The sequence below is a fragment of the Lemur catta genome, chromosome 12 (genome assembly GCF_020740605.2).
Source record: "Lemur catta isolate mLemCat1 chromosome 12, mLemCat1.pri, whole genome shotgun sequence".
NCBI lineage: Eukaryota > Metazoa > Chordata > Mammalia > Primates > Lemuridae > Lemur > Lemur catta.
In genome coordinates this window covers 73532990-73557418 of record NC_059139.1, presented here as the reverse complement: position 1 = coordinate 73557418, position 24429 = coordinate 73532990, and the positions used below count along the sequence as shown (strand labels likewise).

At 39.1% G+C, this 24429-nt stretch overlaps 1 protein-coding gene across 1 annotated transcript in view; it reads left to right on the top strand.

Annotated features, from left to right (window-relative positions):
* EFNA5 (ephrin A5) overlaps positions 1-24429 on the top strand; it is a 278169-nt gene that overhangs the window by 207429 nt on the left and 46311 nt on the right. Inside the window, exon 2 of the mRNA XM_045565769.1 lies at positions 21238-21530. Within this exon, the coding sequence (XP_045421725.1) occupies positions 21238-21530 (293 nt within the window). The remainder of the gene's footprint in view (positions 1-21237; positions 21531-24429) is intronic.

Genomic DNA, 24429 nt, shown 5'->3' with positions numbered 1-24429 from the left:
AGGCAAAATTTTAGGAGCAAAAGTAGAAAAAACATTTGAATTACTGAGCAATACTTTCAGGCATTAGGCTTTCATGAATGTTATGTATGAATTATAGCTTTGGGCACGCTTAAAAGACATCAGGAGGAGAAAATACTTAGTCAACAAAACTAGTTCAGAAAAAAGACAGGAGAGGGAGAATGGCAGAAGGCATTTCACAATTCTAGTCCCGTGACTTTATTTCAATCATGTCACAATTAGGGCCGATAGCACCAGTTTTCCAGGAAGTGAAGATTTCGCTGTCGTCTAGAGGAGTGAAGAACTTTGTTCTTAGAATCCTAAACAAACATGTAAAAGGTCCCAGGGTGCTGAAAAAGCCATTTGGTCTCCATGAATCAAAATGAGTAAAAAATTTTTGTTTGGCATATCCCATTCCCTCTCTCCTAACACCCCTCCTTCGTCCTAATGCTGAAGTTGAAGCGTATAAATATTTCAAGGCTTTCTGTCATAGTTAATACAAATTTACTGGCAAAAGTAACATCATTTGAAAGGACATGATTTGCCTCACCTTGGGGACCTGCAGGTCCATCTACCATGCAAAACAACAAAAACATTTATGTCAGCATATCCTCCATCAGAGCCAAGAGGGAAAGTTGGGAGAAATAAAAGAAATGACCTCCATCTGCTTAACATATTGTCAACAGTTTTGGAGATGGACAAAAATCCTAAATTATTCCTGCATTTAAGGCATGTAATTACCTTCCAAAAGACTTTGGAAGAGAAGAAGTTTTATTTGTCCAGAGAGGGTAACGCAGACTTTTTTTTTTCTATCATTTTTAGTAGGAGGGAACAGGTGTAAAATGTAAAACAATTTTGATTGAGTGTACCTTATATATTTATATTTCTTTGTTGGGGATGTGGGAACCTGGAGAGCTCCTTAAGGACTTTAGATGTTATGAAATGGCTCAGAAGATACTTGGGGGAAATTATTAAGTGGTGATCTAACTGATCTCATCATTGTACGTGCCATTTCCTGTTGTGCTGCTTTGGCTCCCAGTAGTGTTGGAGCAGGCGTGGGGGGAAATGGTGATATAGCTACAGCTTCTCTTGTAGCTTTTCATCAGTGGTGACATTTCCATCAGTTGTCATCAACTAAATTGTCCCTAGTTCTGCCACTTTCTGAGAGGAAGGAGAGGAATCCTTTTTATGGTTTTAGCCATACTTTTGGCCTTCCACCCTTCCATAACAGTCACTAGACACTCATCCTCCTGGCCTCTTTGTGCCCACCGGGCATCAGACACTGTGCCACCTTTCAGTGTTTGGTTATATTTGCTCCTTATTTGGCTGAAATGGTTGCAATGAATGGAAATCCAGGAGTGGAATTAGGCAGAATCTCAGTGTTTTATTAAAATTATCATTAAGCTTCTGAAATAATTCAGTCACCAAATATGCGATAGCTGACTATTCTGTATGTTCCCTGTGCTAAACTGAAATAGTATCATAGAACCTTTAGGACAACTAGTTTTTCATTTATTTATTTAAAAATACGGCGATCCAGAGAGATGAAACGATTTGACCAATTCACACAGTTTACAGAAGGCAGACAGTGTTTAAATCCAGGTCTTTTAACTTCACATTCATGGTTGTTTCAGCCACTGCACATTGTCTTTTAACGCACGTAGTGATACGTAGGAGCTTCAAAATAATGAACAATGTTGGGGATTATTTTAAACCCTCTTCTGATGTTCCTGCCTCTATATAACCTTTCTTCATCTCCTTTTCTTTAAGCCCACAAATGCCCTACTTCAAGCTCTCTTTGTATCTAGGCAGTCATAGGAAACTGAAGGGAAGAGTTTATGTCTAACTTATTTCGTAGCTTTCCACAGTGCCAAGCATCTAGCATACAATAGGGCCTCTACAAAGAGTCACAATGGATGAATAAGTGAATAAGTTATTGGCAGGTGCCCGGGGATAAGGAATCCTAAGCTGAAGGCTGTGAGGTCTGTGAGTTTGTTTGCCTCGTCTGTTCCAATAGACTCCTTAATGATCTTCCTACTCTGGGCTTTCTCCCCATCCAGTCTGTCTTCTCCCGGGCTAACAGAATGATCACTTTTAAAACACAAATCCAATCATGTTCCTGCGCCTTCTTAAAAAATCTTCCCTCATTCTTAATTGCCTGCCAAACTCCCTTTTCAAAATAAAGTTCTAATCCTTGGTGGCCTCATCTGCCCGCTCAACAAACTCCTTGCTTTCAAGCCTCCTTGGGTCTGGACATTTTGCCTTGCCTGGGAAGCCCACCCCCCCCCCATCTCTTGCAATAATTCTGTCCCTGCTCCTAGACCTGGCTCCTCTGTGAGGTCTTTTTAATTCTTTCTAAGTCTATTGCTGTTTCCTATTTTCCACAGTAATTGATACAAATGTATCTTACAACATTTATCACCCTTTATTGCAGTGATTTATTTGTATGACTGTCTCCCCTTACTAGATTGTCAGTTCCTCCAGGGCAGGACTATGTCTGGGTTCATTTTTGTTTCTCCACCTTCAAGTACAATGCCTGAGCCACAGGAGGCAATCAATATTCTTGCCTTAAATGAATGAATTAATTAACGAAGAGAGGCAGGACATAAATATATGAAAAGTCAATCAAATTAGAAAAGGATGGAAAGACAACTGAATATCATATTGCTGAAATGAAGTGTAATTTTAAAGTTTAAGTTAAAACAGGCCTGCCTTTAGAGAAACGTCATTTAGTCTAAACCAACGTGAAGACATAGGGTATCGGGCTGACTGCTGCAGAATTAGGAAGTCTCCGTGTTCCTCTGTTGTGTCACCCTGCATCTCTGTCATTCTGTCTGGGGCTGCTTTTCTAAGGTCCCTTTCTCATCAAAAGTTGCCCACTGTGTTTACTAGTCTCTCAGGGATCTTCTCTTTGCTGAGTGACAGGTATTAATGGGTTAGAGAAATGAAAACACGTTAATGCATTAGCTGGCAAGTATGATTTCCCTCCCAAGCAAAATAACATTTTATACATTTTTAAGGATTGACATTCACTTTGGGGAAGGAATTTTTGTTTAAAGATGCCCTTTGTTTCCCAGAAAATCACACTACATAGGCAAGCTTCTTCCATGTATTTATATATTCTGCACACTTCCAAAAAGTGACTGAGTTGTCTGTGTGTGTGCATAGACAGCCCCTTGAGAGAGTCAGCATCTTTTTCTTCTCCAATCTATAATTTTTTTTCTTTTAGACAGGGGCTCCCTCTGTTGCCCAGGCTAGAGTGCATTGGTGTCATCATAGCTCACTGCAACCTCCAACGCCTGTGCTCAAGTGATCCTCCCGCCCTAGCCTCCCTAGTATAAGGGACTACGGGCATGCACCACCATGCCTGGCTAGGTTTTTTATTTTTTGGAGAGATGGGGTCTCACTATGTTGCCCAGTCCAGTCTTGAACTCCTGGCCTCAAGCAATTCTCCTGGCTTGATTTCTCAAAGTGCTAGAATTACAGGTGTGAGCCACCATGCCCAGCCAAAAACTTTTAGAATTCATTTTCCCTTACTTCATAAATAAAAATTTGTTATAATTACACTCTGCCTACTCAAGATATTTTGTAATGACTGTTGAATTTTTTATTTCTAAAGATCTTAGAGATTCTTAAGATGTTTTTCAAAATATTAAAATTTCTTTGTTTTTAGTGGTCAAAAATACCTTTTTAGTTATGTAAATAATATGATTATATGTATTCCACTTACCTTGTGTTAATATTTATTGAACACTTACTATTTATCAAATACTATAACCACTTTACTTTTAATCCTCATTGCTCATTTAATTTATTCATTTAATCCTAACAGATGTCCTAAGAGGGAGGCACTATTGTTATTCTAATGTTGGAGGTGACAAAACTGAGACGTGGAGAGGTAACGTAACATGCCAAGGTTACACAGTTAGTAGCAGCAGAGCCCAGAGGCAGATGACTGTATTTTCCTTTCTCTTGACCTCTTTCCTGTGCTGCCTGCCACAACCCATAAGACAGTTGTTTCTTCTCAGTTGTCAGATAGATGGCTATAAAGTCTGGAAAATGAAAATAAAGTTGATATATCTTTAATCAACTCTGATTTCCTTGATAACCACCAGACATTAACAAACTTTACATACCATATGTGCTGAAAAAGCCAGGTGCCATGAGAAAGATTAGAGATGAGATTTTCTTTCCACTCTGATTTCCACTTTTTATTAGTGACACCTCCCAAGTGGTTCAGAGGATGCCTATTAGTGTTCCTGGACATCTTGAGCTATTTGCAGCCGTCCTTAGAGAGGTCTGGGTGGCTGAACTCCACACCTGCCGGGTGTCCCTCGGCCTCTGTCGAACATTCCTGCCTGAGCAATTCTAGAATGCTCAACAAGCTGAGAGGCCTCCCTTTTCATGGGCTCATGAGCATCTTGTGATTTCTCCATAGTTGAATCCCTGGTGCCAGTAATCACCCAGAGGAGGGTGAGACCCGATTCTCACTGGTCTCTCACGTTTCCCCTCCTTCTTTTTGACATAGATAAATTAGTGAAGTGAGAACAAGAAGTAATAGTTATAAACGCTTCAACAGAGCACATATGTGCTCTGTACAAAGTGGATTAAAGTACTCTTTGGGCTTTAAAATCACATCTCAAGATGGCAACCTTTGTATTCTTGTCCTATGATCAACAGCTTTTAGATCACTTTATATTTAAATAAATTATTTTACCATAATTCCTCAGACTAAAATAGGATTTTGTTTGCTTGACCATGCAAATATGTTTATGAAACAGAAAGCATTTAGACTAATTAATATTGAAAATATGAAGTGAGATGTGTATATGTATATCCCCAATGAAGCAGTAAATCAAGCATTATTTGAAACTGGCAGCAAATAAATAGCAAACCATGTCTGAAAATTGTCCTCCTGACGCTAAGCCCTTTTGCCAGTTTTCATACTAAAAGAAATTTTACTTCTAAGTTTGACTGTCTTACAAAAATGGATTTGGAAAAGGAGGGCCATTCCTGTCCTGCATATAGCAGCTGTGCTTACTGGTTTTATAAACTGTAATCTCAAATTGCGCTTCTATTTTAATTTCGGCATGCCTGAAGCACGAGATTCTTTTCAAACATTCAGACATGACTATTTAAAATTGAAAAGAGAAGTTCAACCATTAAGTATTCTCATCTTCTCTGAGATTTGCTTTCTGGTGTGATGATGTGAAATACTTTTTCATGTTGCCCATAATTTCTACTTACACTGTCTTGCTTATGCAAACTTTTAAATAGGCTATAGATGCAAGAGCATATGAAAATCTGTACAAATTTTGTCTGGCTTTGCATTATTGTTAAGTCAGCGAGGATCCTAATGGAGTACAGGGGATGAGACAACAAGAATCCAATCAATAGATGCAAAAGGCAAATGAACTTGCATAAATTAGCACTCTAATAGAAAAAGATAAATGCATCTTCTCTTTTATCTTTCAAGCAATACACATTATTGAAAGAGGTCTAACAGATACCATCCTGAATTATTTTTAGTTTTTTTCAGGGGTGCAGGAATGAGAAAATGCAAGTAAATTGAGCATTGAGGAGACTGTTCTGAGCCACTGACATCAGATCAATGTAGCAAATACAGTAGGTGAAACTCAGCATGTGTGTCCACATGGGTGATGCTATTGTCTGTGTTTCTCAGAGCTATATGAATACTCAAAAAGATCTCTATAGGAAGGATTGTTCTGTGATCAGAATTTGTCTTAGAGGAATTAGTCTCTGATCCTGACATTCAGGCATTTCCAGTATACTCCATGTTTATATCATATCCACCAAGGCAATGGCAGGAAGGAGTTTTCAGATGTTGAATGTCTAAGTGTCTAGAACCAGGGCAGTCACCGGTCATCTGCCTCTATAGCACCAGTCAGTAGTTTCATTAACCATACAAGCTTAACTCAAGAAATGTTTGGGGAATGATAGCAATGTGCTCTGTTTTCCATTATTCCAATTATACTCTGCTCTTCGAGGGGTGTAGTGGGTCTGGCATAAATGTCAGAGGGTAGCAAGTATCTGGCACTATAGCTTCAAGCTGTAATATAATTAGCAACACCCAAGAATTTTCTCTATCACTTTTGCCTATTCCATCCAACTCTTCGTTTACTGCTTCTTCCTATGGGAAAGGAGCTAGGTAAATAAGGGACTGCCAAGTAATCCTCATTGCCTCACTAAAAGGCAGAAACCTCAGCCATGGACTTGCCATCTTATTTGGGCAGCCTCCTGCCCTATACAGCAACCTGACCATTTGTGTTTCTGTTTGATTTAACAAAGGCCAATAAGCAGTGCCCTAATGGTTCCAAGATGGTGCTTCTCCAAAGAGCTCACCCGCAGACAAGGGGAAATCTATACCCCAAGGAAAATTTGGGTATCTTCTTTCATGATATTAAGAGAATACTCTGGTTTGAAGTAGGCACTTTTTAAGATATATGTAAAATTCACACTGTTATTTTTTTAGTACCTGGGAGACTTTTGCTCTTTGGGAAATCTTCTAGAAATTCTACCTTGGGGGAAATACCATCTGTATTGTTGGAAAAGAAAGAAGAATTAATTTGTCAGTGTTGTTTTGATCCCAATCCAGAAAGCCAAAAAGGGGGAGGGGGGGAGTCTTCTGAGTATCAGCATTTCATATCTTTTTCTTTGCGTATTTTAAAAATAGGTCTTTCCTTAGCTCTCTTCCATTATGGTTAACTGTAATCAGTACTTTATGGTTATATTATATAGCTTTGTTTCATTAGGGCAATGAAAACGGTATTGAACAATGGCAATATAATGCAGGGAAACAGTTTGTAATTCAGTTGGAAATTGCTAACGCAGTAGATAGTCGATAATACAATCAGCTCAACTTTCCTAAGAAAATAGCTAAATTTTTTTTCTATTTTTCTCTCAAATCTTCTTATAGGGCAGGGTTGAGGGGGTTGCTCTGAACTACACAGGAAAGCTGGGTGCACTTGAAAAGAGAATTTCTTTATGCACTGAAGTTTGAATGGTATCTATAGGTCCTGGGAAGAGCTACTATTTAAGACTGAAATTCTCCTTGGAGATTTTCAAAAAAAGGAGACTCGATAATTAACAGTCCTGAAAGGAAACAGCTGGATGAGATGATGCCTCAGAATTCCTTCTACTGGTATATCACTCTATCATCTTGATACAGAAGTAGGGTTTTTATGAAATTATTGTCAAAGAAAAGTAAGGTTCAAGGGAAAATAAACAGGCCATCTCTTGACCAGTTCATGTCATGCATGCTGTGTGCATTTATAATTACTGTAGGTTGAGTAGTAAACATGAGAAGCGTTTAGGAGTACGAAGGCAAATAACCTGGTGTTTTCAAGGAGTGGTGAGTTAGGATTTTGTTGCTCTTGACTCTAGCAATTCGGTTGTAGTAGCTGTTGTTGAGTGAAAACCGATTATTGAAAGTTTTATGTGAGAAGAGTTCATAGATTCAGTAGCATATATAGATACTTAGCTGCAGATATAATGCTGAGCATTCCATTTTTAATTCAGTGAGTGCTTAAGGATGCTGGGTTTGCAGTTTACCATTAAGAAAAACAGGAGTGATGTGTCTAATTTTGAGTTGTCCTATAAATTTTTCTAGTCATTAGCATCAACACAGTTTTCTCACATGTGATGTGAATTTTTAAATGTCCTAATTGTCAAAGAATAGCAGTATTTCATGTTTCCACATAGTTCCAAACATCTCTGACATCTTTAGAGATATTAATTATATCTTGAAGCCACCACTCTGGTTTTAAAAAAAAAATAAATTTAGTGCTCTACCAGGAAGTGCTATGCATATGTAAGTATATTTTTTCAGCTTTTATGGCAGATATTTATATTTAAACTAAAACCAAAAAACAAGAAGCACGTCTCATAGCTCCTAATTTTCAGTTCGTTTCCTCTAGTGGGTTAAAGTAATTTGTAGCTTCTTAGGATTCAGAATCCTAAATCGAGATGTATGTAAGCCTGAGATCATGTCCCAATCATATGGTGGTAAACACAATACCAGCACAGCCTCGCTGCCGGCACAAGCAGATGGAAAAGGTATTTCTGCACATAGGACACCATTCGCCCTTTCTCCAGCCTTGGCTATTATAACAGCACCAACAGTAGGTGTACCCCTAGACTGTGTTTCCGGGCTGCCCAGGTGGCCAGCTCATGTCATATATTATTTTCCCTAGTCATGTTTATAAAACCATAGCAATCAGCACTTCAGTGACCATGACTTAGGGTTTTCCAGTTAATGACTGGATTCATTAAAACATCTTTGCATGGGTCTTGGTTGGTGTGAACCTTTTCTCAGCTACAGCATGTCATGAACCAGGAAATCTGAGAGTATAGCAAAAAGAATTCCCTGTTTGCCTATACTTTCCTTCCCAGAGATAGGGTTGAAGAGTATAGCTTATGGTTGTGGAATGGGGGAAAAATATCCGAGTTCCTTTTAGCGTATAAAAGGGTGATGATTTTAATTAAATATTTGGCATGCACCGGATAGGTTCCTAGATGTTGAATTAAAAGATCAACAAATGAAATCGCCCTATTCTGTAAATAAATTGATCAACGAGATATAGTCACATTTACACTTATAGATTCTTCATTAAGTCCCAGGCTCATTTAATATCTCCCATAGGTTTCATAAACCCTTTGTTTTTTGACCCAGCTCATCAACACTGAGTTTGTGGCCAGTAATAGCTTACATTCTCTCTTTCTTTTTGCCTTGAACAGTGTGAGCAGCTATAAAATGTCAACATGCACATCGTGAAACTTTGGGATCTGGGATTGTACTACTGAGTGCTGAAGAAAGACAGTTGTGACCCTATCTCCTCAAAGCTCACGGTGTTGAGCTGTCACCCAGCATGGAGTGCCCATTATCACCCTCTTATTTCATCATCAGTGTGTCTTGGCATTAACCATCCCTCTGAAACCTCACAGTCTGCACAAGTGGCTCATTCAAAGCCTGTAGCAATACCAAAAATTCTGAAAGTTCAAGAGGAGGATCACATGCATTTGCTTTGAACTGTAGTTCTTTTTTTCCAAGGTGGACAATTTTGAGAGTGGAGTTTATTAAAAGGAAAGTGGGAAAGAGAAAAACAACAACTGTATTCTCTGTCATTGAGATAGACAAGCATTTAAGTAGGTAGAGATATTATAGCACTTGAGAATCCCCTAAAGTGCTTAGATTTATTTCTGAGAAATAAACGGTGAATTGTTTATTTCTTTCTCCCCCTATGTTTCCTTGGGATAGAGCAATTAGTTTCTTATTTTTTATGATTGCATTATTCTTGCATATATCTTTCTGTGGTCCAGGCTATAAAAGTAAATAGAGGATCCAGCTATATGAATGAATATCTTTTTAATGAGTGTGGGGAGGAAATAATAATACTAAGTAGTGCAAAACCATTTTTATGTGAGGAACTGAAGTACCTTTGTTCCCTAGCACCCCAGTCCTAAGCCACAGGCCTCCAGTAAATGTGTACGTGACCGACAGTTTCATATATGCTGGTGTTAACAAAGCTACCTAATGGTTTGTTTTGTCCCCAGAACGTACTTAATATGGTTTTCCAAGGGTGGTGGCATATTCTGTTTTAATTTCCAGGGTCAAGAAAGGGTAAAATGGAGTGTGTGACTTCTCTATAACACCCTTCATTCTATCTCTGGGTGAAAGCCTTACTGAAACAGTGAGATAACACAGTTGCCAGGTGATAATATAGTCGTTTTCATAGTGCTATGAGTTAATTCAGAGGTGAAACTGCCCTTACTTAGGAAAATAATGTCCCTTCTCCTCTCAGACCAGCCATTTGCTCAGAACAGCAGATGGAGGTTGAGCATCTCCCATGTGTGGGACGATGTAGGAGAGGCTGGTAGTGGCTTAACTGCTATGTTCCCTTCCCCCGTTCCCTTCCTTCCTGGCCAGTTTTACTTAGTTGCTTTTCATTGATGTTTTTAATATCTCTGAAGTCACTGGTAGCAATGTAATTCAAAACCACCCCTCTCCCAACTGTACCACTAATTTAATTTTAAACTGCCCATATCAGTCTGCTTAGGGTTCCATAACAAACTGCCATAGACTTGGTAGCTTAAACAACAAATTTATTTTCTCACAGTCCTGGAGGCTAGAAGTCCCAGATCAACGTCCAGGAGGATCAGGTTTCTAGTGAGGGCTCTTCCTGGCTTGTAGGCTGCCACATTCTCACTGTGGCAGAAAGAGAGCAGGGTGGGCCCTCTGTTGTCCCCTCCCATAGGGACACTAATCCTGTTGGATCAGGGCCCCACCCTTATGACCTTATTTATCCTTAATTACCTCCATACAGACTCTGTCTCTAAATACTGTCACATTAGGGATTGGGGCTTCAACATACGAATTTGGGGGAAACAGTCATTCAGTTCATCACATTATCCAAATAATAAGAGAAAAAAAATCCGAAAATAAAGAAGCACACAATGACATGAACTTTGTAGTAGTTACTAAACTTTTAACCTGATGCTCTATGCCTCCTCCACCTAGCAATGGCTCGTGTTAACACATTCTAGTGATGGCTGCAGGGGAGAGCTTGAGAAGTCCCAGGACAAAGCCGATAAAGAATATGAAATACCTGTTTGCCTTCCCCCCTTCCAACAATGACCCGGGGTGGTTAGTAGAGGGATGGAGGAAGAGATTTTCTAACCCCCAGAGACACCAGAGACTCTGGCCTTATAAAGCCCAAGGACAATGGATTGGTTCTAGTCTTTTGTCTACAAAGATTCAAGTCCCTATTTGGTAGCTTTGAGGTGACTCTGGCTGGTTCCTGAGAATGTCGGTTTCCTCTCCTGCCCCGGGCTTCAGGAACAGTGACAGTCTGTATCCCCCAAGACTCCTGCTAACTGGAACAAACCCCTCGGCATATCCCAGCCTGATCTAGGCCCAAGCTGAGCAGAAGGAGCCTCAAAACCAAAGGATCCTCTGAATTGCCAACTCATGGTTGCTGGGACACAACTCAGAGCAGAGCAGGGGTTGGCAGAGGCTGAAAGGGAGTCTTGGACGTTCCTGCCAATGTGATGGGCGGTTGCAGGATTCTGTGAAGCAGTCTGATGAACCCTCTCAAATAGAGGCACCTAATGCTGCTCAGCTGTGTAATTGGGATGGAAATGGGCCAATGAGAGGCAGCAGTTTGTGCTTAACCTTTTGGGAGGCTTGTTCCAGGAGACTGGGGGTGGGGGGGGGGAAGAATTACAAATAATAAGCTTCTCCGCCTGATTTGTAATGAATTAGTAATAAATGGCCTAGCGCTCTACGAAAAGTCTGACGATTACAGAGCAGCTTTAGCTAAGTGCACGGGACCACATCTTATTTTGATCAGCTGTAGCATAGCAAAGACGTGTAATTATCATAATCTAACAATTAGCCTGGCATCACTTTCCAGTGTTTAATTACCCCGATAAATGGTAATTGAATAGAGGACTTAATGACAAGAGAGAAACTTTCATTCTGCCTTAGGTGCTTAAGTTGTCTACTTGGCTAGGCATAATTTTCCAGCATTGCTTGAACAACAGTCCTGATTATCATTTTCCTTTTTGCAGCCTACCATTATTTTGTTTCCTGATCTTGACCTTTGTTTATAATATTATTTAGCTTCTCTCAAAATTTGATACTGGCACCCAGAACACAGGAAGAGATTAATGGATGCTTTACACAGTTTTCCTGTTTTTAAGCATTGCTTCTAATATCCTTCAATTACAATTTCCCTTCTTTGGACATCTATCTAGTCGCTACTATGTGCAGGTCCCGTGCTAAGCACTGGGCGTATAGGCACACCAACACTGACTTCAGGGAGATCTGTACATAAAAAAGAGGTCTATATAAAAATATAATAATAACGATGACATGATTTTCTTTCAGCACAGTCCCATCTAATAGGTGCACTACAACCACACCGAGTTTCTCATGACTTCTGATCTCTTTTCTCTTATTAGCTTCATTCATGGTCCCAGATTTGTAACCAACTGCTTATAGGTTCCTAACTGCCAAATAAACGTAATTAGTTCTCACGTGCCAACTTACGTTGAAACAGCAACAATGTCTGCTTTACATTCTTAAGGTTTTTATGAAACATTATTATTATTGCCATGCCCTAGCATTACTAGATATATGCTTCTCCTCGTCTTCTGAATATCAAACATAAAAGAAAGCCATAAAGTATGTATTTCCTTTCTTCCAGTTTGTTGTTTATTTGTTTAACAGTAAATTAACAGATTAATTCCATGCCGTAGAGGCTTCTGATGTCCTAATTTTTGAAAAGTCAGGGCCAGATTTCAGGCTTGGATGGTAAGGATTCTGATAAGCTATCATCAGCCCCTAAAACAAAGGTTTATTTCACTGTTCGCACACGGAGTATTTAAGAATTATTAAATCATCATTTTTCAAAAATCCCTCTTTGAGTTGGGCAATAGAAAGGAGATGTATTATTACTCTTTGGTTATTGTTTAATGTATGACACTTTGAATAGCTTGAAATTCTGCTGGGTAACTCTATCCTACTAGGGTACAAAAAGGGCTGCATGGACGGTAGCAGTTTGGTAGGTGGTTTGTTTGTTTGTTTAACTGCCACATCCTCTGAACAGAATCATTTGGTTTAATCCTGTTCTCCTAAGTTAGTGGCTGGATAACCTGTTTTATAATTTTCTGCATCTCCTTTTGCTGACCCTATGTGGTTGTGGCAGGTGCCGCGGTCCCTGTTGATGGGATGTGAAAGTCTGGAGATAAGTTAGGGTGTGAAGTGCAGCTCTGCCAGGAAGCTCCTGGCCAGCTTGAGTAGAGAAATAGCCTGTTTTGCATTGTGGGAGTGATCTCCATTAGGACTGTACTGATTGCCAGATGTTAATTCTTCATATTGTTTTTTAATCCCCTTTTGAAAACCATTTGAAGTGATCTGTGATATGTTGGGTCTTTAGAACTCTGGCTGGTTAATTCTTCGGCTGATTTGGCCTGTTGACGTTGACACACTCTTACTCCATGCCCGGGGCCTCTTTGGGGGCTTAGAAGCAATTAGACTGTCACCCAAAGCTTCCAGGCCCTTCCTGAAGGAAAGTCTTGTTTAGGCTCTGCCAATTTGATGCTTTGTTTCCTTTAGAGCTCCTCTGTCAAGCTAATAAGACAAACCCCAAATGAGAGAAAACATTGGAGGAGAGAACATTTTGTGGGTCCTGTATTTCAAATAGGTGCTACTCCTGGGAGATAATTTTAAAAAGTCATTCAGACTGACATGACATGTACTAGAAAGAAAAGCAACAAGCAAAAGCTATTTGAGATTCTTCTTTTCTTTTTCTTCTTCTTCTTTTTTTTTTTTTTTTAGTGTAAGTGGTGTCATCGTAGCTCACTGCAACCTCAAACTCCTGGGCTCAAGTGATCTTCCTGCCCCAGCCTCCCAAGTAGCTGGGACTATGGGCACATGCCACCATGTCTGGCTAAGTTTTCTATTTTTTGTAGAGACGGGGTCTCACTCTTGTTCAGGCTGGTCTCAAACTCCTGACCTCAAGCAATCCTCCCACCTTAGCCTCCCAAAGTGCTGGGATTGTAGGCATGAGCCACCATCCCTGGCCTGTTTGAGATTTTTATCCATCTATTTGATATGGATAATTAGTGTTAATTGTGGGATTTTTAAACCACTTGCTTTTAAAGTACACGCTCATACACATACACACACACACACACAGAGGAGGCCAAAAAAGTGTCAAGTTAATACATGTAAACCACCGATGAATTCTAAATATCTGGCCAAGAAAATGATGTCTTATTACCATCACCAAGTTATTGAATTCAAGGCAAAGCTCTCATGCTGCAGAATATATAATTACCAAAACATGCATGTGCAAGAACTCTGTTGGAACTTTCATTAATGAATAAACAGAACACCAACTCTGGGTTCCAAATATTTTGTCAGTATCTTATGTCTCATTGGATGAAAATGCTTGTGTTGTAGCATACTGCATTTCTGCTGCAAAAGAATAAGTAGAAAACATCTCTGAAATTCATCCTGGAGTATTTTTTTTTAACTTGTAAGTCTTCACTTCTCTGGAATATTAGTTGTTATTGGGATGTTCCAGAGCCTGGAAGAGCTGGATTGGAGTGCCTGAAATTATGCATTTCAGTTGTCACGCGCTATCTTACTCAGCCTTAACAACTGGTCTGGTAGTGGTGAAACTGCCCATGACTCTGATTCTCTCAGAGCTGAAAATGAAGGTCGATTACCAATGCATCTAAAAGACATGTTTCAGCCCATGAGAGAGAAGAAAAGTTTAAAATTAGCAAAACAAATATTTGTTCAGCCCTCAGGGATGCTAATATTATTTAGCTACCCCAAGTTTGATTTGCTGTTTGTATTTCAGTCTTTAACCTCTGCAAGAAAACAAAAAAAGAGCATCTTCGAATTTAGAATGGGGAAGCCATAAGGCTGGCATTCTGGGCTGAAAGGCATAACAGAAGGAGGCAAGAAGAATCGTGTTATGCAACAGAGACTCCGTCCTGCCCGTCTCCTCACAAAAACATATAAACTACATCCATGTCTGTTGCAGGACCCATTAGGCCCTTTGGGAACAAATGAGAAATTCTCCTCATTAAAAAGAGACATCTTATTCTGAAATTAGCCTTTAAATCAGTAATAGTGGAATTCGAAAGACAGTGCTCCCAAGATACATGCACTCTAAATTTAGTTTAAAATTTTGGAGGAACCCTAAGCTGATAAATTTGCTGAATCTCTGACCATAAATCATATCCTTCTTTTACATTTTGATATCAGAATGGAACACATTAGGCTGGCTTGTAATTAAAGAAGTGACACTGGAGTTCTGTTCAGATAGGAGTATTAAAACAATCACCTCTTTGACAGATTAAAATACATTTAAAATGTAATAGTCAACTATCCAGTTCATGGGAAATAACGTTTTCATTACTGAATTCTTTAAAACATTACATGAAGAGGGATAAAAGTGTCTCACAGCTTCCTAACCTCTAATAACACAGTCTCCTTTCAGTATGCTGTTTCTATATTTATGGAATGAAGAATCTTCCCTCACGAGCTGCTTGATAAAACACCTCAGTACATATTTCCCTGGAAGCAGGCTCTCTGCTGTGCCAGCAACATATGCTAAAGGCCAATTTAGAACGTTTTAAATATGCACCATACCCTTCCTTTTCCAGCTACTAAAATGAAATGCATTTTGGCTTTAGCAAATGAGGATGGAATGAAAGGAGGAACACTGCAGGGGAAAGTAGCTAAAGAAGAACTTAGGGAAGGAGGATTATGATGCTGTTCCTCCGCAGCCTGAAACCCAGGGCTCTGCTCCTGTGCCCATTCAACTTGCCCCCCACCCCCACCCCCAGCTGTCAATAGCCACAATACAAGGGCATATGGTAGAGGAGGAAGTAAGATTGAAAAAACATCCATTGATAAAGGAAGCTAGGTGATGTCTACCTGCCTTAACAAAGAGGGACAAAACAGCAGGGTCAGAGTAAGTTGAGAATTTATACTTCGGGCTGGTAAAGGACCTAAAATACTCAAGGACTAGATGTCCCTTTTTTTCAGGGGCCTAAATTTGAAAATAAAGTACTTGGGATGGGGGAAGGGAGAAGCAAAAACCTACCTAATGGGTACTGTGAACACTATTTGGGTGATGGCACATCTTTAGCTGGGACTCAAGCATTACAAAAGTGATCCATGTGACCTAAAACATTTGTACCCTCATAATATTTTGAAATTAAAAAAAAAGTACTTTGGAGGACAAAGTCCTTATGGTTTAAGCTAAGCAGTGTCATCAAACAATGCTTTGATCCCTCCCCCAGTAGAAAGTTGGGGGCACACTGTTGATAACTAAATGAAAAGACAGTTGTCAACTTTACCTCACCTCTGTTGTCATTATTTCATTTGAATTCTGAGACTCAGGTCATGATTCACTTTCTCCAGATAGGTTAACTAAAGGGAGAGAGATTAACAGTGGTTGTAAATCGATAATCAAAATAGTATTTAGCAACTTGTCTGCATCCAGAGGCACGGTTTTCAGCTCTCATCCAAGCTTCAGTTGTTACATTTGTTATCAAAAGCCCCTGAAATGTGCTTTTTACCCAGCCCTCCAGGTAGCCTCTGGTTCATCAGGAACTACCCTAAAGTGTGTAATTCATTTTTGGTGTTTGAGATGATGACAAAGGACTAGTTACCATACTGAGTTTTATTCTTCTTAATTAACTAAAATGACCCTTTCGTAATGTGTGTGACATTGATTCTGAACTAGTTGACTGCCAAAGTTTGGTAAAGGTATAAAGTGTATTCTTGTTGTAACTGAGTGTAGGTACTGTTACATTTGACCCTTGAGCAGTGTGGGGGGAAGGGGTGCTGACCCGCCTCCACGTCAAAAATCCACACACAACTTTTGACTGCCCCAAACACTACTGTTGACCAGAACCCTTACCACTATTGTAAACAGTTGATTGACACACATTTTGTATGTTATATGTACTATATACTGTATTCTTACAATAAAGTAAGCTGGAGAAATGAAAATGCTATTAAAAATCATACGGAAGAGAAAATATATTTACTGATCACTGCATAATGGAAGAGGATCATCATAAAGGTCTTCATCCTCATCATCTTGACATTGAGTAGGCTGATGAGGAGGAAGAAGAGGGAGGGGTTGGTCTTGCTGTCTCAGGGGTAGCAGAGGCAGAATAAAATCCATGCATAAGTGGGGCCACAGAATTCAAACCTGTATTGTTCAAAGGTCAACTGTGTATGTTATAGAGCATTGACTTAAGCAGCCATGGAACCCAGTGGGGAACAGGGGCCGTCTTTCTATGTGTGCAAGATTTCCTGGCTCTTGAGACTTTTGGATTGTGAGAACAGTCAGGGCAGTAATTGTTTTACTCAAACACAATCACTTTTGTAAGTGTGGTAAATGTGCAGGCTTTTACATTGTAAACCACTGTGATAATTTAGTGGAGATTGTGTTGTAATTATTGCTGGCTTGTTGGTGTGCAGCCAGATATTCTTATAGTTAAAATTATGTGGTGGTCTCAGAGAGAAGTATACAACTGCAGATACAGTGGATGGAACTAACGATAAGGAGTAAAGAGAAGACATTTGTAAGAAAATTTTCAAGAAATTTGCAAATGTGTTGAAGCAGTGGCCGTGTTACCCATGACATTTGTAAATATTGGCATGCAGAATCGTTCTTCCGCTATGTCAATTTCCTCTTTTAATATGCGCTAAAGCTCATGAAAGCTGTTTCCTGATGGAAAAAAGATCCCTTTATGTGAATGGCTGCTGAGCCTAACAGCACTTTATTCTGTGAAAGGCTGGGATGATGTGCATGAGTCAGGCGCTAACCTTGCAATCTGAGGCTTATTCTAAATGTTGACACACCCTTCAGCTGGAAGTTTAGGAGTTCGGGACCAACCTAGTGGGGAAGAGGGTAGGGCTGGGACACCTTGCTGAGAGGCTCTGCCAGAAGATCAGTGTAAATATAAGGTAACCTGATAATACTCAAACTCTTTAAGAGGGTAATTACTGCAACTGGTGAACCTTTGGAGCCATTGTGGTTAGGAAGACAATATGCTTCAGAACCGTATAAGGCTTGGGTTTAAATCTTATCTCTGCTACTTAATTGCTGTGAAAAGTTAAACTAAGATTATATCATTCTCTCTGAATGTCCTTTTCTCGTTGGTAAAGTGAAACTAATTATAACTACCCCACAGAGGTGTTTTGAGGATTTCATATGATTACGTATATAAAGCACATAGCAGATCCTGGATGCAGCAAATGTTTGTTACATCAGTGAATGAAGGACAGAACTGAAACCTTGTCAAGGAAGAAAATGGTTCCCTCTGGGGGAATACAGAGCAGACCTAAGGACTTTAGCAATTTAAGCACTCACAAAATAGAATAGTGAGGAACTTCCAGTCCTGAGGTCAAAATGTTTGGGTTTGGATTCTGCCTCCACCTTTTACTAGTTATATAACCTTGGGCACATTGCTTGACCTCTCAATCTCAGTTTCCTCGTCATAAGTAGGTATACTAATGTGTAGTAGGTATGCTAATATGTAGTGTCTATTCTGTGGGATTGCAGCAGAAATTAAATTGAGATAATGAATGTAACATAATAAGCACTCAGTTAGTATCCATGCTTATGCACTAATTAACAGTATGGCCAGAAAAGAATGGTTCAGTGCTACTTTGTATCCAGAGAACATGATTTGGTATCATATTAGAATATCTAACCCTAAAATTTTCTTTGGATTGTACTTGGGTCTTTATACCGATGTCTTTTATGAGTTCCAGTTTGTCGTTGTTTTTATGTTTATATTGTCCACTCTTTGAAATTTACATTACATTTGAAATTTACATTTGAATTTACATATAAATTTAAACTTACATTAGAAAACTAATTTATGTAAATTAAAGATTGAAACCAAAGTGAAAATTGGTTCTATGGTGAATCATCATCTTTTCTTTGTCCAATGAATAGGAGAGTAGAAATACTAATTCTAGGGCAATAGCATGTTTAAAATAAGCATCACAATAATTCACTTAATGCTCCATATAAAGTAAAATGTCACCAGATGGAATAACAGGTCCAAACAATGTTGAATGGATCTTCAGTCCCACAATTTGCTTTTATTAAAATTTTAGCTAAATCGACAGAGATAAAAGTTAGAAAAGGGGAGCTAAATTTGAGGCATTAAAAAACTGTGACTTTTTTGATTTGTGGAATAATGGAATTGTAGAATGAAGGAATAACAGAATGGGACAGAACAATGGCAGTTTTAATTTTTATTTTCACTTCTGAGCAGTGCCAAATGCTAGTAGAAACTAAAATGAGTGACACTTGGGGAAAGAAAAAACTTCCCCCTTGAATCTCTTCAAAATCTATAATAATAATATAATAATATAGAGTGCATCTGGGCATTACCTTCTGCTGCAGTTCTTGTCTGGCTCTTATCCAAAACTGTCAGGCTACTCTGAGTGCTGATGATTCATATCCCAGCACCCTTTTATCTGAACGTTGCAGTGTCTTTTCTTTGTACTTTGGCAGTGATGTTACCTTGATGTTCAAAAATCTTTTAAAAGCAACACAGGCTTTCCTTGCATCTTGACAAATCGTTGTCTGCCAGTAATGAAGAAAAAGTAAACCGGTGATCATTGTAAATATAAATACCTCCAAGAGTTTTTTGTTTTTAAAAATTGGTTATGTATTTTGGGTTCCTCTAACTGAAAAGTGAATATTCTGGTAATCTTTCCTTATTTCTCTTATATAAATCAGCATGCTGCTTTTCAAAAGCATGGGTTAATGGAGTTTTTATGGATCATTTGGTATTAATGGACAGAATTTAAGATTTTTATATGACTTCCTTTCTTCTCAAATTTTTAAAAAGGGAAACATAAGTATTTTTATATCCATGGAATGTTCTTACTGCTATTCTTTTAAAATTAATATTTTGTTATATCTTACTGTATACTGATAAGAGTAACAGTGCTTTACATTCCTGTGGTGCTTTTCATACATTTCCTCATCCAAAGCTTGCAGCATCCATCTGAGGCTAGCAAGGCAGGTTCTCATTATTATTCCAACTTACCTATGAGGAAACTGAGGCTCAGGGTGATTTATGACTCTCCCACTCAAACAACAGCAGATCCAGTCCTTAAATCTAAGTCTACTTGTTCAAAACGAGTGCCACCTCCACTTTTTTTTTCCAATATTGTCCCTCAGAAGGGAATCTCAGGTTTGTCAATGAATCCAGAGAAGAAGGTAGTGTATTTGTACCAAGGTGAACATGGGTCACAAGCTGTTAGAGGTCTTTGTTATACTTGAGTGGTGCATGTGAAGAAGAACACAGTGGGAAACTGGAGGACCCGAGGAGGGTCAAGAGGCTAGAATGATGAGGGGCCTGGGAACTATACTAGAAATAATCAAAGGAATCAGGATTTTCATGTCTGGAGAATGGAGAGACATAACTGACATCTCCAAATGTTTTATGGGCTACCTTGTAGAAGAGGAATTGGATTTGCTCTCCATAATTCCAGGCAGCAGAAGTAGGATCACTGGGTAGAAATTACACAGAAGCAGATTTATGCTCAACGTAGGAAGAAACTTTCTAACATTTAGAGATGTCCAAAAATGGAATAGGCTGGCTCACCATCACCAGGAAGTGTTCACACTGAGACTGTCCAACTCGGGGATTATATGACTTTATGAGCACTGTATTTCAGCAGTAACACAGTTTTATGATGAAACTTCCAGGGGCTCAGAGAAGAATTTCCTCACTAGCTAAAAACAAAGGAGTTTTCTAGGCTTTTCACCATGATTTTAGAGTGAGAAAGTTGTATCCATAACAATTTCTGTTTCATACCACTTTGGTCTGGGAAATACTGTTCAACTGATGGGGAAGGACATATTAGTTAAAACAGATAAGCAACACTTTTATGAGATGAAAGCAGACAGGGTAGTGTTTACAGTAGCGTGTGTGTGCGCATGCGTGTGGGTGCATTCGTAACTATTTCAGGATGAATTTGACATGGCGTTTGCTATGTTTTTGCTAAAGACACTGACCTGGGTTTCCAGTCTAAGTCTAGCTCAAGCACTCATTGCTTCATCTTTATGCCTTTTTATTTTTCCCTAAAATGGAACTGTTATCCCAGGAATTTTCTTTCTAACTTAAATTTTACGATTCTAATTCTCCCAAATTCTCCAAGTTTGCATAGAAAGTTGAAAATGGCCTCAATCATAACAAAAACAATTCATTCATTTATTTGTTCTTTAATTTACTCATTCATTTATTCAAAACCATCTATTAAGTGAAACTCTTGTAGAAATATAAAAAGTTTGTTTCAATACACATGATTTTAAGAATGAAAGAAAAAATGGAAAACAGCAAATTAATACTTCCATACACTGCCTCATTTTGAAAGAGTGATATTTAACGTCACGCTTAAAATGAAAGTGAAGCACTTCATGTATAGGGTATTTTCAAACAAATACAAGAAATTCCCTCTGTAAAATGTCTTGTTGCTTCAATTTGGAAATGCAACATTTCAAACCTTGCCCCAGATCATAATGGCATTCAGTAAGAACTTATTATACTACATCCTTCAGCCTCAGAAATACTGAAGTTTTTAACCACTGATTCCAAGCAGGAAGCCCTTCCTCTATGAGTTATCACATCTTTTGCTTCTTTTTCCAACAGATTCCAGAGGGGTGACTACCACATTGATGTGTGTATTAACGACTACCTGGATGTTTTCTGCCCTCACTATGAGGACTCCGTTCCAGAAGATAAGACTGAGCGCTATGTCCTCTACATGGTGAACTTTGATGGCTACAGTGCCTGCGACCACACGTCCAAAGGGTTCAAGAGATGGGAATGTAACCGGCCTCACTCTCCAAATGGACCACTGAAGTTCTCTGAAAAATTCCAGCTCTTCACTCCCTTTTCTCTAGGATTTGAATTCAGGCCAGGCCGAGAATATTTCTACATCTGTGAGTATATAGAGATTTATCGTGTGGTAGGGCAGCTGCAGGAACCCAGACTAATTTTTTACCCATGTTTCAGAGCATTGCAGAGAGCTGGACTCTGCATTACAGATGTCTCCTTGTAAATGCATATATCAGGATCCCTAGATACATTAGCTGGGAATTGAGAGCACAAATTAGATTAAAGACATAGCGCCTCTCCCCCTATGAAATTGCATGTCAGCCTGTTCAGTGAACCACTGCTGACTTGTATTTCTTTTAAATGAAAATTGCCAGGACTTCTCCAAAGCTCAGGAAAAGAAAAAAAGACTCCTGAAAAAAAAATTAAAGGAAATAATTAAATTTACATAGCTTGGAGTCATTGGATTTCTTATTCAGGTGTCAGCAATATCCTTTCAATCATTCACATTTTCAGTGGAGAAAGCCAAAACTCCTGCAAATGTCAGCATGCTGATGATAAATACTCTCTTTGCACCAAGGAGAAAAGACAATTATTAAGAGCAGCTGTGTCTTTAAACAGGAAAGAGTGTGAAGAAGTATCTAGAAGGAGTTCCCAGGGAATTGGCATGAGTGAGTTTCCCACCTGTGAGTCTTGAGTGACTGTCCTGAGAGAGCACTATAACTTTCTCAGCAGACCTCGGTATAAATCACAATGCCATGACCATGTTTCTTCTCCATTATGTATACCATCACTTCTTCAGGCATCGTACTATCATATATTAGAGGTAAATGCTTCTCAAACTTCACTGTGCATAAGTGTCATCTGGGGATCTTGTTGTAATGCACATTCTGACTCGGGGGCTCTGAGGAGGGGCCTGAGATTCTGTAGGTTTAAAGCTCCCGGATGACACTGAGGCTGGTGCTGCTGGTCTGTGGACCACACTTTGAGTAGCAAGGTTACAGGTAATACCTACTTTAGGCAGCTTGCTGTGTATCTGGAATTTCCTTTAACTAGTATGAAATATTTAAACTCTCTGGCCTTTCCTAGGTATTTTTGTCAACAGAAGGAGTTAAAAACTTATTTGTTCAAAAATACATTTATTGAACAGCCAAATCTTGGCTCAGAAATATCAGGGGATGCAAGATGAAAAGACATTCCCTTAGGAATGTCTTAGGGAGTTACCTTCTACTGGGAAGCAGACATGTAAGTAGGCAATTAAAGTATAAATAGGCAATTGCTGAATGAAGGTAAATGCAGGGAGCAGTAGAACATGGGGAAAGTTGTGCCTCACCTGCTCGGAAGAATCAGGAAGTGCAGCTGCACACAGTGGGTGGAAATCCAAGTAATACCACCCACTGTGCTTAGCATCGACTTTTCACCCTAGCTTGCCAGACAAACAAGAATATTCCTGTTTTTCTGACTCATTTCTTCAGTCTGAATGTCCTTACCCATTCGTAACCCACGCGGTTTAAGTCTACAGGGATTTCTAGCTCCTCTTATCCAGAAAACAGAATTTCATAATAAGTTGGATTTCACCATCACAACGGCACTCTCACTTATATTGGAATTGAATTTAAAAAGGAAATTGAACAGGACCAGTTTTATTATTTCAGTACATATTTCAGTCGTTAGTCATGAGAAAACATGTAAAAGCCTTGATACTATCTCACATTCGATCCATAAAATAAGGAAAGGAATGTTGAGTCCCACAGATGCAGGAAACATGGGCACACCAGTGAATTCACACGTTCCCAGGCAGCATGCTCTTGACTTTGGCTGATTTTTCACTTTATGAAAGAATCTCATTCAGCAAACAAGAAAAAGGAAAGAGAAGGACTTCAGCTGTGGGACAGCATCTCATTAATTGCCAACTGTAAAATACCATGCCAATGTAAGAGAAAATTATTGCTTGTTTTGAAAATTTCTTATTGGCTTCTTAGATTAAAAAACAACAACAAAAGCCAAAACCAAAAAACGAATAAATTGCACCAAGATGGGAAACATACCTACCAGCTAACTAGTTGATTGCATGTGTCACCAGCCTCCCAGTAGAGGTTTTTCCATGTTCTTGGTGACCTTCGGGAAAAGAATTTCAGGATGCATCACGTAAGCCAAGCAAGCAACAGCTTTTTTTGAGAGCTAAAGTACACTCTCAGGAGAGAGAGCAGGCAGGCTTAAAAGAGAGCAGGTGCACTGGGAAGAAATGGTTTTAGATCTTTTATAGTTTTACTAATTGAGGGAAGAAAGATTCAAGGAGTTGGCTTTTATAAGCATTTAGGTAGTAATTCCTAGAATTGGGTTCCCTCTCATTTTCATACTTTTATATGGTTGTCTCGGAACCATCATGGTGATTTCAAGGGCAGAGAAATGTTAAAACCGCAATGTAAATGATATTGTAATTAGCCAGAGTTCATGTAAGGTGACAGAGATAGCTGGCAAGCTGGTTCTTGCCTGCGGTTATCAGCCCCTCTAGTTAGCTTCCACTTGAGGGTTGTTTACTTTAACGCCTGCATCCAAGCTGCAAGCCCCTGCACCAGTCTCAGCCATGTCTCCTAGTCTCCTACTCTAACACGTGATTATTAGAAATTAGAGAATTCATTCAGGTTTATAAGCAAGATGTTATTATTCATATATACCCATAGTGCTTATGACTGGTTTTTCCTCATTTGTGGTTAAATTCAATATTTCACTGAAAATCATTATGTGTCTTCTATAACATTCATTTAACGGAGTCATTTAACTGTCAAGGGCTCCCGTCAAAGTAATTGTTCCAAAATGCTTCAAAATATGAAGAGCTTTTTGCTGTTCAGCTGAGTTTAACTTGAATTACTTTTTTTAATGAAAGGTAAAATAGCACAAAATTAGCAGCAAAGAGATGTTCATTTAGAAGAAGCACAGTGGCCTGGTGTTCAGTTAAATTGAATTTTCAACCATGTTTTCGACCCACAAAAGCATCCTTCCCCG